The sequence below is a fragment of the Phyllostomus discolor genome, chromosome 3 (genome assembly GCF_004126475.2).
Source record: "Phyllostomus discolor isolate MPI-MPIP mPhyDis1 chromosome 3, mPhyDis1.pri.v3, whole genome shotgun sequence".
NCBI lineage: Eukaryota > Metazoa > Chordata > Mammalia > Chiroptera > Phyllostomidae > Phyllostomus > Phyllostomus discolor.
In genome coordinates this window covers 210,868,556-210,886,256 of record NC_040905.2, presented here as the reverse complement: position 1 = coordinate 210,886,256, position 17,701 = coordinate 210,868,556, and the positions used below count along the sequence as shown (strand labels likewise).

General features: G+C 54.7%; 1 protein-coding gene across 1 annotated transcript; it reads right to left on the bottom strand.

Moving 5' to 3' along the window:
- Positions 1-3,210: 3,210 nt before the first annotated feature.
- Positions 3,211-12,021, bottom strand: EXOSC2 (exosome component 2). Its single transcript, XM_028521541.2, has 9 exons — positions 11,857-12,021; positions 10,309-10,410; positions 8,664-8,709; positions 8,346-8,435; positions 7,253-7,318; positions 6,691-6,759; positions 5,388-5,564; positions 4,918-5,046; positions 3,211-4,403 (listed from the first exon to the last, which is right to left on the bottom strand). Exons 1-9 carry the CDS (start codon positions 11,976-11,978, stop codon positions 4,323-4,325), a joined length of 882 nt encoding a protein of 293 aa, XP_028377342.1. The 5' UTR covers positions 11,979-12,021; the 3' UTR covers positions 3,211-4,322.
- Positions 12,022-17,701: the final 5,680 nt, after the last annotated feature.

Below are 17,701 nucleotides of genomic sequence, written 5' to 3'. Positions count from 1 at the left end.
TTTCCGAGTGCAAAGTGAGCGGTAAGGAAGGATCCCCGCCCCCCCCGTAGCACCATTGGTCCCCAAGAATCCGGGTCAGGTCTCTCTCCTACGCCCTATTGGCCGATGAAGGCAAGAGAGCTGGCGCTCCCAGCCAACCGCTTTTGGCGCAGCTCGCAGGGCAGGCCGGGAGTTGTAGTCTCGTAGCGCCCGCCCCTGTCCTCGAGCACCCGCGACTTCTTGCCCCGGCTCCTGCCTTTCGGTCCCACCCTCCTGGGAGCCGGTGGACTCCAGCCGGCCTCTGAGGGCTGGCCCATGTGTTCCGTGCGCGAGTTGTAAGACCCGCGAGGAGCCAAAGCAAGGAGAAAACTACGGTTTGGATTTTCCCAGAAACGGGGTTGGATACTTCCTTGAGCCTCTTTAATGAAGAAAAGTTGGCTCGTTCCTGGAAACCGAGGAGTTGGTGCCCGCTCTCCGACCCCAAATTTCTGCCTTTCCCCCAAAAGCATAAATATTACAACTAACGAAAAAACAAATGACTAGAAAGCATCTGACATACTGCTAGAGAATTCACTGTTTCTTTGGGGCATCAGGAGCCTCTCGGAGGCTAAACCAGGCGCATTACAGAAGTTTGGATGGCATCTTTAAAATTAGCCCCATTTCACAGGTGCATATGTATTCAGATGGAAACATTCACTGTGTAAGCCGAGTAATGTGAGGACTTTTGGCTACCCGGCCTACAAGAGCTGGCCCATGACCCAGACAAAAAACCACACCTGTCAGACCCCATCCTCTGAAAGCAAGCACACTGGTTCTTCTTTACTCCCCATGTCCCCGCAGTGGTGCACCTACCTAACCAGGATATACTCATTTCTAAGAGGATCCCTTCACCACAGCGCCTACTCTACACCTCGCCCTGTTATGCTTTTCATAAACTATTTTCTCCTTTAACCCTCACTGGAGCCCAGTGAGGCATGGAATATTATTCTCGGCTTCACAGCTGGGAAAACAGATTCAGAAACATGACTTACTCGAGGTCACTTGCTCTAGGTATGTGACAAAGTCACGATTTCAGTCCAGATTGATGTTGCTCCAAAGCCATGGCTTTCCACTATACCGTTCAGCATCAGGTAACTTTTGGCTTAATGTTGGACAACTGATTTTTTTTAAGACTTTATTCATTTTTAGAGAGGGGAAGGGAAGAAGGGAGAGATACATCAATTGGTTGCCAGTGGGGGACCTGGCTCTCAACCCAGGCACGTGCCCGGACCAGAATCGAACCGGCTGCCTTTGGCCCTTTTGCTCTGTGGAATGACGCCCAACCCACTGAGCCATGTCAGCCAGGGAAACAACGGATTTTCTAATAAGTTGCTACTAATACTTGGGAGAAACCACAGCCACATTGTAGGTCTTGTATATTGTTATCTTGAGTTATGTGTTTTGGAACCAGTTCTGCTGGATTGGGAAATGGTGCTGACTTCACCCAGGCTTCCAGAAGTAGTCACCTGGGGGAAATGAACGCGAAGATGAAAATGTGTGCAGATTCACAGCTGGAGTTTATAGTCAGATGGCCGTTCCACTTTGCATACATACGCACCTCACAAAACACTCTGGCTGACAAACTTGGTCCTGGCTTGAAACTTCAACACCCTTGCTCCTTTATTTACCCATTATCTTACCCTGAACACCACCCTAATTTTTCTTTTTACAGACTTGCTTTCTTGTTATTTCTACTCATGTTTTAACCTTTTCCTGCTCATCTTTGTTCTTTATTTTGTAGCTTAAAGTCGGGCGGTCAAATCAGAAACATTTCTTGAACTAACATGTCATTCGACAAGCATTTATGGAGCTCCTGGGTGTCAAGCACTATTCTAGGTGCTGGGATACAAGGGGGGAGGGGAGAGGGGGATGAGTCATCCCCCCTCTCCCCACCCCCAGAGCACACAGGAGGGAGCGACAGGCAATAGGTAAAATAACAATCTGAAGTTGTCTCAACACGGCAGTAAAACTTCTAGACCCACATCCCTTCACAGCCAGCCCTACCTGCTCTCTGAAGGGTTGCTTTGATACCTCTCTAGAGCTTCAAGCTATTTCTCCTTCACGGTTGCTATGGGCGCTATCCAGTCACTTTCAACTCTCTGAATCGCTTTCTCCACTTTTAAGCAGAGAATCACACCTGCTCCCTTTACAGAGCCATCAGGAGGCTCCAACGAGATCGTGCTCGGTCTTCCACCATTACAGATTGAAACCGCGCTGTCTGGAAGTCAGCGTGGGGGGGCCTCTGCCTTCGTCTGAGCAGGCGCTGATCTCAGGACCCCTCTTTCCCACTTCGACCGTTTTCTCATTTTAGGCGAGCCCCAGGCCCAGACTAACACTTCCAGAGACAGACTCGGCTTTCTCACTCCCTGTAGAACACTGCAGAATGATTCTTTGGAGGACTCAGAATCCAGAGCTGAGCAAATGCCTGTCAGAAATAGATGTTTCCACATACTGAATAAAGCTTAATGTTTATACAGTCTTTTCATTGAACGTGACTCATGTCGGTCTAATTTTGCCCTTTCATAAAGCAAAGCAATCCACCAAGATGCTACAGGGGTTGAGTGCCAGTGTGTAATCAATCTATCGTTATTCCATGGTGTTTATTCCTTTTTTCCCACCAGCGGGAATACACTTAACAAGGGCGCCCTCTAGTGAGCCACAGAAGAGAGTCACTAAAAGGTGCTTTCAGCCCTTTGTGTTATTTGCACTCAGTAAGTACCACCATTTACTGGCAGACGCTGCGGTGAACAGCAGAGGCCGGCACCTTGGGAGAGATCGGATGAGGACGACTCTCAAAAAGCGTCCATTCGGCCCTGGTCCAAACCAAACCCGTCCAGGGACTCCGGCTCCGGCCCTTTCCCCGTCCCTCCTCTCACAAGGCCTGGCACTTGTCCTCAAAAATATGACAGGTGAGCAAATCTGAAAGTTGCAACAGAGCCTAACTCCTCAAAACAACCGATATATTTGGGAGAAAAAAATAATGAAATTTTTAAAAAACCGTCTACTGAGCCCTGGCCGGCGCAGCTCAGTGGACTGAGTGCCAGCCTGTGAGCCAAAGGGTCGCTGGTTCAATTCTTGGCCGGGGCACACGCCTGGGTTGCAGGGCAGGTCCCCACTGCAGAGCACGCAAGAGGCAACCACACATTGATGTTTCTCTCCCTTGCCCCCTCTCTAAAAATAAAATCTTTTAAAAAAAAAAACTATCCATTGAGTTATGAACAAGAAACACACCCTTTAATGAAAAAGAGCCAAGCTGTATTTCGAAATCCTCAAATGCAGTGTTCCACGCCACCACCGCGGAAAGCACCCCTAGATTTAACTTTGCTAGGTGACCCGAGCACAGAGCCAGGGCCTCTGGCTGAATTCACAGCTGCCACGCTCTCCTGCCCCTGCAGGCAGCTCCCAGCTGTCACAAAGAACACAGGAACAGGGAAGTGCCTTTAACAAAGGTTTCCCAAAACCCAAACCAGAGCACCGTATTTTAGACATCGCACCAACGCACAGGAACTCTGCCGTTCCGCAGTGAGAACTTCGGCACCTGGTTTTGTCTTTGAACCCTTAGTCACTCAATAGCTAACACATTAAGACTTCCATTGTAGGCGAGAACCAGCTTTTCCCCACGTCCACTTCCCCTGCCTTGATTTCATCTTTATCCAGGCTCCCAAAAACCTCCTTCTATTTCCAATGAGTCAACGTCTTACAAACCCCCCCAAGGGCAGGAGGACCAAAGCAGCCCCGCGGGGACACACGCGAATCCATCACCAGAAGGAACGTGCGGCGGGAAGTGAGATTCCAGCCGAGCAAGAGGCTGCTGGTTCACTTTCTCCCTCTGACCCACCGTCAGGTTCACTTCAGCAGCCACGGTCTCCAGCGCTGCATCCGTGCTGCGGGGCAGGTGGGGGCGGAGGCCGGGACAGACAACCTGGGGCCGGGGAGGCCGTGTTTTTACAGGGGCAGTTTCACGGGCACTGCGCGTCGTGGACGACAGTGAGCAGGAGACGAAGGGCTCTCCGTCTTACTCCAGGACAGGAGTCCACTTGGCTGGAGCACTGCAAACTTCCAAAGACCCCAAACCACCCCCGGTGCTGGGGATCCGCAGGCAGCCCGAGGGGCCGGGGCGCAGGGCACCTCCCGGGCTGTGCTCTCAAGCAGAACGAAGCAGGCAGGCCTGTGGGCTGGGGGCAGCCCGATGTGAGTGTCCCTGTCCCAGTCTTTGCTGGGCCACACACGGGGACCGAAATCAGGCCCTTCACTTCCCAGAACTGCTCCAGTCAGGTGCACAGGCCGTCCCCAGTCACGCCTCCTCACCCTTCCTGCTCTAAAAGTCTCTGGCGAGTTTCCATCACAATTTCCTCCATTATTTCTGGCTTTAAGATGTCTTTAATCTGAAAAAGAAAGGAAAAGGTGTTTGTCCGGAAGAGAAACCAACCACAAGCAGACCGTGAAGCCGAGCCAAGTGCAGAAACCACGCACGGTGAGCGTAAACCTCCTGTTCCTTTCATCCCTCAGAGGCCGAGCACCACGAGATGTGACCTGCTAGGACCCGCTTAGCGGGCCGACGCGAGCCTCTGGGGTATGGCTGCCAAGAGCAAGGGTGCTGTTCTGGCACCCACTGCAGAGACAGCTGAAACCGGAACGGGCAAGGTGAACTCCGGGGTCTGCTGTCACGTACCAGTCCCACCTGGCCCCTTCTTGCCGCTAAACCCTGACTGACGCTGGACTCTGGGGAAAGGCCTACCAGACACGTACTAAGGCTGCCCCGACCACACTGAAGGACGTGGTGAAGGCGTTTCTTTGGAGGGTGTGCGTGCCATCCCTGAGAAAGCCTGGAGCAAACCGATCAACACGTGGCTCCTGCTCAGAGAGCAGTGGGCAGCAGGGAAGCCCGGAGTGGAGTACCTGGTGTGGGAGGGATGCCTCATAGCAGTACAGGATGCTCGTATCATACAGCATCATTCTCTGAGTGACCAGCGAGACGACACAGTTCCGAAGCCGGGAGATGACCTCTCGATCAGCAAGGGAGACCGGCTGCCAGGGACGCAAAGGGAGGTGGGGAGGACAGGACAGAAATGACCAAAGTAAGTGAACGGTCACAGCAAATCACAGAAATCATTCACAGCTTAGTGTCCCTCTGGGATGCCAGTCACAGGGCCACCCCGAGGAGGGCTGAAAAGGCCAGTTTCTTCAGATTCTACCCTGCGACTCTGCCGCCAGTCCCTAACCTCATCTGCTCAGAGAAAGAGGGCAGTACAGCGTTCCCCCTAGCAGACTCCAGCAGCGCAGCGAAACACCAGCGGGCCGCGCCCTCACATAGGCCGCGTGCAGACTGAGCACCCGCCGTCCCAACAGCCACCATGGCGCCCACGCACCTCCAGGTTGGTCACGAAGCCGCCCACGTCCTCTTCTCTGTGTTCGGGTGTCGGGTAGATCCAGACGAAGCCGTTGTTCCCCAGGATCACCGAGGCACCGCAGGGCAAGTCGTGGAAGTGAGTCTTCTGCCGTTTCACCAGGGAGGGCGAGACCTGGACCAGGACGCCCTGACCGAGCTGAAGAAAGACGTGGTACACTGGGTCACTGGGCGGACCCTCGGTGAGGGGGAGGGGGAGTTATGGCAGAATCGGGTCCTTCCTGCTGTGACTGCTGGCCGCCCATCTGCATGCACCGTCACTGCTCCCAGAGGACGCTTCTGGACGCACGGGCTGACCTGACACGGCAGACGGTGGCTTCCATCCACCCCCCCCCCCCCCCCCCCCCCCCCCCCCCCGGCCACTCTCCTTGGCAGCTGTCATCCCCACGCGCTAACCCGGGGCCGGTGCGCTGGCTGCCAGAGGAGCTGCAGCCCTCCAGGGCCCGGGCTCGAGCCTCCAGTTCTGTCCCACCCCGGCCCTGCCACCTGCTTGCCCCTGAGACGGGCAGCCCTGCGCCAGGGGCTGGCCCAGGGCACGAGCCCACCCCTGGCTCTGGCAGGGCCACCCCAGCTCCCCGGCCGGCTGCAGGCGGGTCTGCAGCAGCTGGGCCCAGCAGGCTGGCATGGAGGTTCCACCTCCTACTTCAAGGACATGGGTGGACGGGCCTGGCCGGAGCCACTGCGTTACGGGAAGAGGTTTTGTTCCACTCCAAAAATAACAAGGTTCATTCAGGTAAAGCCAAGACACTAATAAATGGTCATCTGTCTTGGGAAACAAGCTGTCACTTTAAAAATAGCCTCGATGCAACCTCATACAAGAAACGCAGTGAATTTCATTCAGAGGCCCAAGTGATAAACCGATCTCTCGTTGCAGTAACATCCTTTTCACCGCTCGGACATTTGTCTGCGAGTCACTGTCCTGCTCGTCCGTCAGTCCACACCTTCCCTGTGTTCCGAGGACTGCCTCCCGGCCCCGGCCCCAGTGCAAAGTGGCAGCGCCCGCCAGGAGGGAGCAGACGGCAGGGCCCGGGCCCGCGCTCAGAGGGGCTGCAGCCACAACACTCTGCTCAGGAGGAGGGGGACAAAAGTTGTCACCCATTACGGTGCTACCGGCCCAAGACCGCATGCATCAAGCAGTTAGCGGGACGCCAGCCTGTAACCCTCAACTTCCAGGGCTCTCAGTCAGAACCCCAGAGAGCTCTGGGGGTTCAGAGGAGGATCTGAAGTTCAGGTCAGCCAACAGGGGCAGCAGGAGACCAACTTACTTTTCCGTATTTGAGGCTCCTCGTGTGCAGAGAGACGGCGCCGTCCGAGAACACGGCCTGGACCTCAGCCTGGCCGCGGTGATGAAGGAACACACACCGTCACGTCACCTGCCTCCCGAGCCCCAGGCCCCGCTCTCCCTCCTTCCCTCCCCCCCTCCTGCCCCTGACAGTGCCACCGGCAGTCCTGGACCTGGAGGACACTGCTGCGGCCTGCCCACCCCGCCCTCACTGGCACGAGTATCCTGCTACGAGCAGCGCCTTTTCTACCCCCTGGGATAAAGTCAGCATCCTCAAGGAAACTTAGGTATAGCTTAAAGTGCGGCCACCCGGAGTTACGAGACCCACAGAAACGGCTCAGCAGCTGCAGCCGCGAGCAGGAGCTGGCGAGTCAGCCCGGACTGGGGAGCTGCAGGGGCTGCTGCAGGGGCTGCAGCGGAGCCCTTGGGCTCCACAGGACCTGGCCCCCTGCCAGGACGACCAGCTGCTCCCAGAGGAGACGGACAGTTTCAGCACCCCCCCCCCAGCTCCACACGAAGACGCTGGAGTGCACGGTGCAGGATACACTGATCAGGTCGCCCTCCTGCAAGAAGCCTCGCATGGCCAGCTCGTCCTCCGCGGACCTTCTCCTCTGAAACAGAAAGGCGGGAGGCATCCTCAGTGCACCCCCACAGATACACCTCCTCCTTCCCCCCCATGCACCGAGCTCTCCGAAGGCGGCTACGACACCCATGCGCTGGTGTCGGTAACTTGTGCCCCGAAAAGAAACGAGAGCCATGGCCACTTACGACCTTCCCTCAGCTGTTCTCCTTCTCCCTGCTCTGAATACTGTGGACAGAGCATGGATCACGTGATCCTGAAAACCCTCCAATCCAGCCTGGCCTGCTTCCCCCCACCCCCACCCCCACCCTGGCCTCCTGCGGCTGCCCGCCTGCTCCAGCAGGGCCAGGCCACCTCCAGCTTGACTAAGACTTTGCTCTCACATTCCCCTTTCTCTCGGATAGCCTGAGTTCATCACTGAAATGCCATCCGCCCTTCAAGGATCAGCTCTAACACCCATCTTTCCCATGAGCTTCTCTCCCAGAAATTCATCACTCTTTTTGTACACCCGCTTGTCGGGTGTTTGGATGTTATCTCACGTCCCTTGCTTTCAGGAGCTCAGCGGGGCTCCCCTGCCTTGCACTGCACTCTCCACAGACCCCAGCCCGGCAGCCTCTCTGCACAGACGCTGGGCCGAAGGCAGAGGGGAACCACGGCACTTTACAGAGGGCTGCCGCTTACACGCAGCAGTTGCCTGGAACACCCAAACGCCTCGCAGTTCATGGACACTAACAGAAACACGCAACACACTTTTCAAGGGAGCTCCTGCACCCAGAGACGGAAAATCACTAGCTCCAAGCATCTGAGTGCTTCTCTCCCAACTCCCTTTCAGGATCCCTCCCCGAGGTCATGCCAGAGCTTGCCACACACCCACTGCTGCCTGTGTCGGGAGGTCTGTGCCCAGGGAGGAGCCTACGTGTGTGCCTGGGCAGGGCACTTCGGGGCAGACAAACGGGAGCAGAGGGGGCAACCCTGGTGTGGAGACGAGCTCTCCAGCACAGCAGAAGAGCCCAGAGCTCTCAGAAGCCGACTCCGCAGTCCCAGCCGGGGCCCCTTACCAGCTCTCCTCCCGGAAGGTTCATGGATGACAGAAGCAAGACTGAATCCAGCCTGGAGTTGGTCTCCACTTTCCACCTCTTCTGCTGAACCTAGAAACCGACATTCCACACCTGGACACGCGCTCCAGGGGCAAGGCCTCACGTCGTAAGTGACCAACGGTCCCCAATACAACAAGCCAGCGGTTCGCACGGAAGGTCGCGCACAAGAGCCAACTGCAGTGCATGCGCCCTTCACGCACCTACATGCAGAGTGACCGCCCCACCCGCGAGAGCCCCACCCACTTCTCCCACGGAACACCAGCCCGACGCTGACTTTACCTCTGTGATCCTCCCCACCACGATGTCTCCGACTTCACCGTTGTATCTGGAAGATAAAACAGAAGGTGGCCCGGCAGTGAAAAGACTGTTACAAAACCAAGCACCACGTGAGATTCCAGTCAAACAGGACGAGGCCCGGATTAGGTGCCACATTCAGTGTGTTCAGAGCCACGCTGTTCAGACTTCTTCTCCGGAACCGACCACTTCAAACACCCGGATACGTAGAGTGTCTCTGTTACCGCTTCCTAAACACGCCATCCGCCACAAGCAGTCCACTGGGCCCAATCTCTACTTCGTAAACTACATGACTTTGTAAATTACATGACAATGACAAGTGCGGAGTGTTTTCTGGTGGGCGCTGGGACACACAGGGGCTCTGCATCGGTCACTGGAGGGGAGAGGAGACCGAGCCAGGCACATCCACCAGCCCACCCGCTGGCTGCTCCTCTCAGGCCCCCCTGCCAGCTCTCCCCCCCCCCTTCTAAAGGCTAGTATTCCCTGCTGAGCGCTCAGCCCTCTGACCGACTGCTTCTGTTTTCGGCCCCCACTCATCCCTCTGTGAGCTCATCCAACCTACAGGTTTTAATGCCACCGATGACCGAACCATCCCCTGAATTCCAGACTCCAGCCAGCTGCTGGCTACCCAGCATCTCCATTTACATGACTCACAGGAATTTCCAAGTCTAAAAAGCCTAAAACAAAGCTTTCCAGAGCCCCTCCTCCATCACAAAGTGACCCCCTCCCAGTCCTCCCCTCTCAGTAAGTGGCATCTCCACCCCTCCAGCTGCTCAAGCCAAAAACCACAGAATCTTGGAAGAGCCCTTGAGAGACATCCACCCCCCCCCCACCCCTTTCTCTCTCTCATGCTCCAGAACAAGTCCGGCAGCAGATCCCGGCTCCGGAAACAAGCACCTACCCCTACCTGCAGGTATGGTCCTGTATAGAGAAAATACAAAATGCAAAATTCCACATCTTCTCATGATGAAAACACTCCGAACACAAACTATATGCAGAATTAACCACTCCACTTCTGCTGCCACCACCTGAGTCCAAGCCACGATCACTCTGGATAAGAGTCCCCTGGCCTGTCTCACTGAGCCTGGCCCTGTCCCCCGTCAACCTCCCCACAGCGGCCAGTTCTGTTATTAAAACAGAAGTCAGATCATGCCCCTCTTGTGCACCACCCCCTCCGGAGGCCCCCTAGATTGCACACACAAGGAGAAACGCTTACTGTGGCTACAAGGCAGGCAGGCGGCCACCTCAGCCCTCGGCCTGCATCTGCTTCTCTCCCCCCCTCCCCAATCTGTTCTGACCCCACTAGCGTCTTTTCTGGAGCGAACCTCTATTGAGTCCTGTGCTACGCACTTTACACGCATCTTTTCGATGGATTCTACTGACAACGGTATGAGGTAGGTTGTGACATCACCCTTTTACAGCGGAGGTAACAAAGGTTTGGAAAGGTCAGGTAATGTGGGCAAACCTTCGAAGCCCACATCCCCCCACGGTCACCTACACACGTTCCATGTCGCAGACCTGCAAAATGACAGGGCAGACAGGTGGGCGTGGGAGGCACGGTGCGGCGAGGGAGACCCAGCTGTGCCACAGGGATGCCACAAGGAAGAGAATACACACCTTGGGTCCTCACCTGGTTTTCAAAGCTTTCACGCAAATCAGCTTGTTGACTCTCTCCACAGAACCAGCCACAGATGCAATGAGTTTCTCTTCCCCCATGTAAGTTCCATGGCCCCTGTTGCAAGAGGGAGACACAAAGGACACCGAGGTAACACCTGGGATGACCTCTCCGTTCAAAAACAACGTATTCCTCAACCAGGCCCCTCCTGCCTTCGAGCCTGGCTCCTGTGCCGGGCGCTCGCTCTGCCCGGAACACTCCTGCCCTGAGGAGCCACGTGGACGTCTCCCTCACCTTGCTGAGGTCTTCACAGATGTCCCTTTCTCAGGCCCACCTCAACTGTCCCATTTGAAACAGTCACTCACCCTGCTGCCACCACCCCCACCAAACTCCCAAGCACATTCCACTTACCCTGCTGGACTTTCCATTTTTCCATTGCATTTATCACCAAACACTCTGAATAACTTATTTGTTGTGCTTATTGTTTATTACTTGTCTCTCCCTGTTAGAACAGAAACTCCACCAGGACAGAGAGTTCTCTGTTCACTGCTGTACCCCAACCACGCACAATCCAGGGTCTGGCAGAAGTTAACGCCTGCTTGTGTGTGGTTGGAAGGGTATTCACATGGGTGTAATCATTTAGTTTTAATTTGAACATTTCACCGAATATGCCATATGGTGTGCTTGAGTGTGATACCGTTATGTTACAGAATTACATCCTTATAATTTTGGAACACAACAAGGGGCGTTATTTGTGCCGGATCCCTGTATAAATAGATGTTGAATAGGTAAATAAAGGATTGACTCTTAAGATTTTCTAGGACCCATTTCAACAACTTCAAACTAAAGAGTTAAAGGGAAATCTGTACCTGTGTACTTCCCCCGTGCAATTCACTAGTTTTTCTATCACGGTATAACGGTGGGTTTTGCTTCTTTTCCTAATCATCTCATTTAATCCTCACTACCCTTTCACTACTTCCCAGATGAGGAAACGAACCTTGAAGAGGTAGTACAATTCGCGCGATGGCAGGAGGGCTGGACCCCTGCCCCCTTCCCTACAACACACAGTACTGCGCGCAGGTTCAAAAGTGTGTATTTGGGTGCGTGCGGCACAATGCATCCGTCTGCCCTAAGCCCAAACAATTGCTGATTCCGAAACCGTGCAACTGACTAGGAGATGATGCTGAGGAACAGGGAGGGGGCAGAGTCAAGAACGCCCACCGTCCCCACAAAGAGGACCCTGCTCCTGGCCCTCCCCCGTCTTCCAGGTCTCCAACGAGGAAGGCTCAGGGAGCTGGGCCCCAGACACGGGAACCAAGAATCACGACCATCAGGGGTCGAGAAAGCAGGGTTTCCAGGGGCTGAGACAAACGCACACCCGAACCCAAGATGCAGGGAGTAGAAGCCCGAGGGCTCGTAAGTCACAGAGGATCGTAACACACGTGCTCTGGATCCCGCGGGGGCTTTAACGCGGGAGGGCAGAGGCCCAGGTTTAAAGAGCAGGCCACGTGCAGAGCCCTGCAACCGCCCCTTGTGGCCCCGAGTCCCCAGGTCCCCACGCACCGCATGAAGCCCGTGTCCGTGGTAATTGTGTCGCCCGGCACCACCAGGTGTTTCTTGGTGTCGCGGCCCAGGCTCTCGCTAAGAGGCTTACGAGCCACAGGAAGCCGCATCTCCATCGCCATCTTGGCGCCAATGACTTGCGCAGGCGCAGCAGCCCCGCCGTGGGCCGCGAAATCAGGATCCGCAATTCCCGGCCAACCCTCGCAGGCCCGGGGCGGGGCCTCAGAGCAGCAGCCAATGGGATCTCATGGTCTGGCGGCCATGATTACTATTGGCAACAATTAGGTTAACCTCACGCGAAGGACGGATCAGAGTTGCCATTTTTACTACGGGGATGTCTGCACCTGTGGAATAAAATCTCATGTTGCATAATGTTAAACTTTTAATCAAAACTGCCTCGTACTCATCATTCCATTTATTGTTTACCAGGGTTAGAAAGAATTGAGAAACAGACCTCTGAGTTTCCTTCCAGCTCGTCTTAAGCGGCTAAACTCTGATATTTTTGCATGAACGAGCTCAGGAGGGTCCGGAGGTAAGAGCTGCAGAAAACACGAATTGGACCCACGGAAGAGGCCCCCTTTCTTGCTGTTCCTAATGCCGACAGTGTTCTGCATTACAGGCGCCCCGCGGGTGCTGGCTGGTTCAGCACCAACCATTTACACCCCCGAACAATGCTCCGGATGCTGCTTCGGTTCTTTCCTAATAGTCTTTTGAGTGAGCTGATTTGCTCAAACGTTTCTTTTGTAAAAACAAGAAACTGTCTAAGAAAACCTCCAAACGTTGCGAGGAGATATATTTGGTAGGGAACATAAGTGCACACCAAACATGAAGACCTCCACTCATACACAAATAGACCGCTCTTTGTGGGCCAGGAGCCGTCGCAAGGATTCGGCGGTGAACAGATAGATGTATGTGTGGCTGTATCTTCAGGTCCTGTTCAACAGGAGCGTTTCCCTCGTCCCTTCTCCCTAGCCCCACCACCCTTCCCCTCACCCTTGGGCTGAATAGTTTTACAGCATTTGCACCGAACCCCAGGGAATCAAAGATGATAATTCTTCATGCACGTGGACCTTGGGTAAAATAAGTTGCCTCATCCCACATACTGTGTTCACAAAGTCAGGCCTGCTGTCTCTCGAAGACCCATCATACTAATTGTTTGATAACCCTCCCAAAAGGCAGCCAACCTTTCACCCAAGCAAAGCTCCTGGCTACGAGAAAAGTGTGAGGGGTCCACTGTTGAGTCCAGCCTTGGCCATGAGAGGGCAGTAGTGTCCTTTGAGCCAGCTACAGAGCTAGGCCTGGGAGTTCTTGGTGGAAAGAGAGGTAGGTAATATAGTCTTTGCATCATCCAATTTCATCCTGGGAGGGAAGGACAAACCCTTAACCCCTCCCATTCCCACAGCACTTACAATTACAGAGCCTGTCAAAATGGGGTTATGGCTACTGTTTAGTCTGTTCAGGCTGCTATAACAAAATACCATAGCTTGAATGTTTTATAAACAACAGAAATTTTTTTCTCACGGTTTTGGAGGCTGGGAAGTCCAAGATCAAGGCACCAGCAGATTTAGTGTCTGGTGAGGGTTCACTTCCTGGTTCATAGATGCCTGTCTTTTCACTGTGTCCTCACTTGGCCTAAGGGGCAAGGGAGAGCTCTGGGGTCTCTCTTATGAGGACGCTAAATTCCTGAGGGCTCCACACTCACGACCTAATCAACTCCCAAGGGCCCCACCTCTTGATCTCATCCCTTTGGGGGATAGGATTTCAACATACTAATTAGGAGGGGAGGGGGACACAAACATTCCATTGCAGTCCATTGCAGATACCTTTTTTTAAAAAAAAATACTGACTGCTTTGAGAGAGAGAGAAACATCAATGTGAGAAACATCAGCTGGCTGCCTTCTCATGCACCTCGACTGGGGATCAAACCCTCAACCCGGGTATGTGCCCTGACCAGGAATCAAACCTGCAACCTTTCAGTCTACGGGATGACACTCCAACCAACTGAGCCATGCCAGCGGGGGCAGTAAACACCTTTTTATAGCAGCGGAAATCAGGGCCCCAAAAGGACTCGAATTCCCATAGCAGCTGGTGGCCAGGTCTGTGTTTCTGCCAAGTGCACCTGCTTCGCCCCAGAGCTGCGCCCTTACCGAAACATCTGGAGGGCCTGGTCCTTTGCTGAGTGCTGTACAAACGTCATGTGACTTAGTCCTCACACTTAGCCCATCTTGAAGGTGGGCATTGCTGTCCCTGATCGTCGGTCATTTCGGGTCACTGAGTCCCAACAACAGACCTGCAGCTGGGGTTAGGACCCATGACTCCAGGCTCCCCATCAGTGTGGTCCTCTCTTCACACCATGGAGACAGAGTGCACATCCCAGAGGGGGCTGTCAGAAACAGAGATTCCTAAGCTCAGACTTGGGTGTTGGGGTCCACCTCCCCATCAGTGCATCTCCAGGGCCACCACCCCAAGACCCCAAGCCGGTCATCCTCATCTCTGACCTGGGCGTCACTTCCTAGCTCCTCCCCCTAATTATGAGTTTGCTCCACCTACCATCCAATCTCCATACAGCAGCCAGAGGGAGCTTTTAGAAACAGACCAATTTAAACCACTTCCAGGCTTCTGGTGGCTTCCCTTTACACTAAGAATAAAATCCAAACTCATCATTTTGGCCCCTGCCTGGACCTGACCTCACTCGCCGCCTGACCTGCTCCCCTACTCGCTGTACTGCAGCCAGAAGCACCGCTCACCTCTCAGTGCCCTGTATACCAGTCTCGTCTCCACCCCAGGCCCTGTGCATTTTTGGCCATCTCTGCGTGGAATTCCCTCCCCCGGGTCCTTGTGCAGCTGCTTCTCCTCACTCAGATCTCAGCTCAAAAGTCACTTCCTCTGCCCTGGCTGGTGTGGATTGGGTTGAATATCAGCCTGCAAACCAAAAGGTGGCTGGTTCGGTTCCAGTCGGGGCACCGGTCTGGGTTGTGGGCCCACCCAGTTGGGGGTGTGCAAGAGGCAACCAACTGATGTTTCACTCCCTCTTTTTCTCCTTCCCCTCCCCTCTCTCTGGAAGAAAATCACTTCTTTCAAGAAGCCTTCCCTGACCACCTTATCTGGAATAACTCTCAGTGTGACACTTCAAGCCACTGTCCAGCTGCCCTCATCACCCCCAGGCCAGGTACTAGAGGGTGCGGAGCCCGCTGGAAGTATTCAAACTAGTCAATCCTAAACCTGCTCACCCTGCCTCACCCGTTCTTCCCGTGAAAGCTGTAGGTGTAGTAAAAGATTTTCCCCCCACATTTGCTCCTTGCTCCCTCTGCCTCCCTGTGTGGCCCTGCATGGTGTGCCATGCCACTAGAGTCTAGGGAGTTGTGAGTATAGCGAATTTTTCACACCCACGATCCCCATCTGCTCACCCTTCTGTCTCCAGCAAGGAAGGACCTCGGCAGCCTTATCAGATGCAATTACAACCTGCCGCCACCAGGTGGGTTCTAGGGGCTGGGTTGTGGCTCCTGGCGATCTGTAGCTGAGACATCATAAAATTATATATGGAAATCTATTTAGAGTTTTATCACAGGCTCCCGACTGCAGACCATTCTTTAGGAATCCAGCATTACTGTCTGAGAAGCAGGGCATCGGAGCCAGAAGGGTGTTTAGTCCTACATCACCCATCTGCACCAGAGGGAATGGGTTTCAGGACAGATAGCTTTGGTCGGAGGCCCAGGTGGGGGCTGCAGTGAGAGGAGGGTGATGCTAGGGGCCACCAGAGGCAGCAGAAAACCTAGTGGGAGGTATCAGAGGAAAGGCAAGGCTTGTGATGGGAGGAGGGAGGGGCTACCAAGGGTGACATCCCACACTGGCCCTGCCCGGGGAAGGAGATCCCAGATGGGATATGCAAATAAACACATCAGATGTCCATCTCTGCCCGTGCCCCCACCTGCCAGGGTGCAATCCCCCAGAGTATAGGGATCATTTGGGAATACACACCTAAATCTCCAAACGGGGATGGCCGGCGCATGTGAGTGTGCATTCTAGTGTCTACACGTGTGTGCACAGGTGTGCGTGGCTAGATGAGGATGCACAGAGAGGTGTGCCTGAGGTGGTCAGTAGCCTGGATGGGTGACACCCTCACTGCTGGCTTGTTCTGGAGCACAAGTGTGAACTCACACTCTCTAGTGTTCACGCAGCCTCCTGGGGGGAGGAGCCATGGCCGGACCCTGCAGGGACGGCCCCTGTGCCCTCTGGTCCTCCTCAAGGGGTGTCGGGAACGGGTGCCCAAAGCACTGGGAATTCTAGGCATTGGGAGGGTACTTGGTGGCCATCTCCACCTGCCTCCCCCGGCTGCTTGGATTCCTTCGAGTTGTCCATGAAAATGGGGGGGGTGCATTTTGGGGAAGTGAAAATGTGGGGCACTCATCCTTGAGAGTCAGCTGGAAGGCACGAGTCAGCCCATTCCCTTCGGGGATTCTGGTTGCTTTGCACGGTGGCCAGCTCTCCGGGAGCTGACATCCAGTTGTGACAGAAAGAATTTCCCGTATACATGGCACAACAGGCACACGGGACAATTCCTCCCACGCCCTGTCCAGCCTCCAGGCACCTTCCGTATGTCCCTTTCATGCAGACAGAAGAGTCGGCCCATTCAGATGCTAAGTGATAAATGCTCAAGTGATTTTTATTTTAGAATACAAGAGAGGTACAAATGTATTTACAGGTATACATATACAATCAAGTAATATATATCACAGTTTTGTAAATATCATTTTAGATAAATATTTACAAAGTTAAAGTGACCATTTTCTGGAAGTAGAACACAGCTTCTTGAAAACTCTATACATTTTATACTTTTCATTATTATTATTATTATAGTTTCTTTATCTTACAAAACGTCCTACGGAAATACTGGTAAATGACTGCAAGGCGGGAGAGGTGACACCAGAGGGCGCTAGGGCCGAGTTTGGGGAAAACGGGAAAGAGCGAGGGCGGGCTGGGCTGGGAAGAGCTTTCCCGGCAGACAATCCAGTCCCGCGCTCCGGCAGCTGGAGTGTGGCGAGGACTGGCCGGGAAACCTCCCCTTCCCTAGCCCGAGATCAGAGCTGAAGGGGAGGGGGCCTCGGTCCCACGCTCTCATTGTATAGACGGGGCAAAGGAGAAACTGAGGCCTAAAGAGGGACAGGTCCTTGCCCGGGGTCCCACAGTGGGTTTCTGTTTTGCCTGCACTTTCAACTCTGCAAAGTCCGTACCCCACCCACGCCCTGGGAGCCGGGCTGGGTCGGGGGAAGGAAGGTGGCCGGAAGGAGACGCTGCCCCCTACCCCCAGGGCAGTGCAGGTCTTGAGTGGCTTTTTGGACTGCCCCCGAGTCCCGTCGGCCCCCAGCTCTCAAAGTCACGTCCGTACTCTGGACCCCGCAGGCGACCAGTTGCAAGAGGAAGGATGAGGGGACAGAGGGGTGGGCGCACGCCAGGCGACTCTGGGACAGGGAGGTCGCTCTCTCTCCATTCCCAACACACAGCTCTCCGTGGGGGAGTCGGCGATCCCTTCCCCCTCTCAGGGCCCTCGGAGACGTTCATTCCCTTGTCCTGCCATCCACGAGGGGGGATGCCAGTCTGGGCGGCCGGCTCAATAGGACAAGGTGAAGCCGGGCATGGGGACCACCCACCCCAAAAGGAGGCAGCGGAGCAGCTGCAACCAGTTGGGTGGCCCCAGGAAAGCAACATCGTCCTCCAGTGTCCTCATCTAAAAAACGGGGTGAAAAATGTGTGCCTGGGGGGGTCACTCTTGGAGCGCACCGCCACTGCCGGAGGTCCGGTCGGAAGAGAGAGCAGCCGGGGGCCCGGGCGCCGCAGGCGGGAAGGC

Bases quoted from the DNA above. Each gene is read 5' to 3' on its own strand.
- EXOSC2 (XM_028521541.2), bottom strand. From the start codon at position 11,978: ATGGCGATGGAGATGCGGCTTCCTGTGGCTCGTAAGCCTCTTAGCGAG. The intron at 5,565-6,690 runs GTAAGTTGGTCT...GTCTTTCTTCAG, and splicing joins GGAGCCTCAAATACGGAAAA to CTCGGTCAGGGCGTCCTGGT. The intron at 4,404-4,917 runs GTACTCCACTCC...TTTCTTTTTCAG, and splicing joins AGGCATCCCTCCCACACCAG to ATTAAAGACATCTTAAAGCC.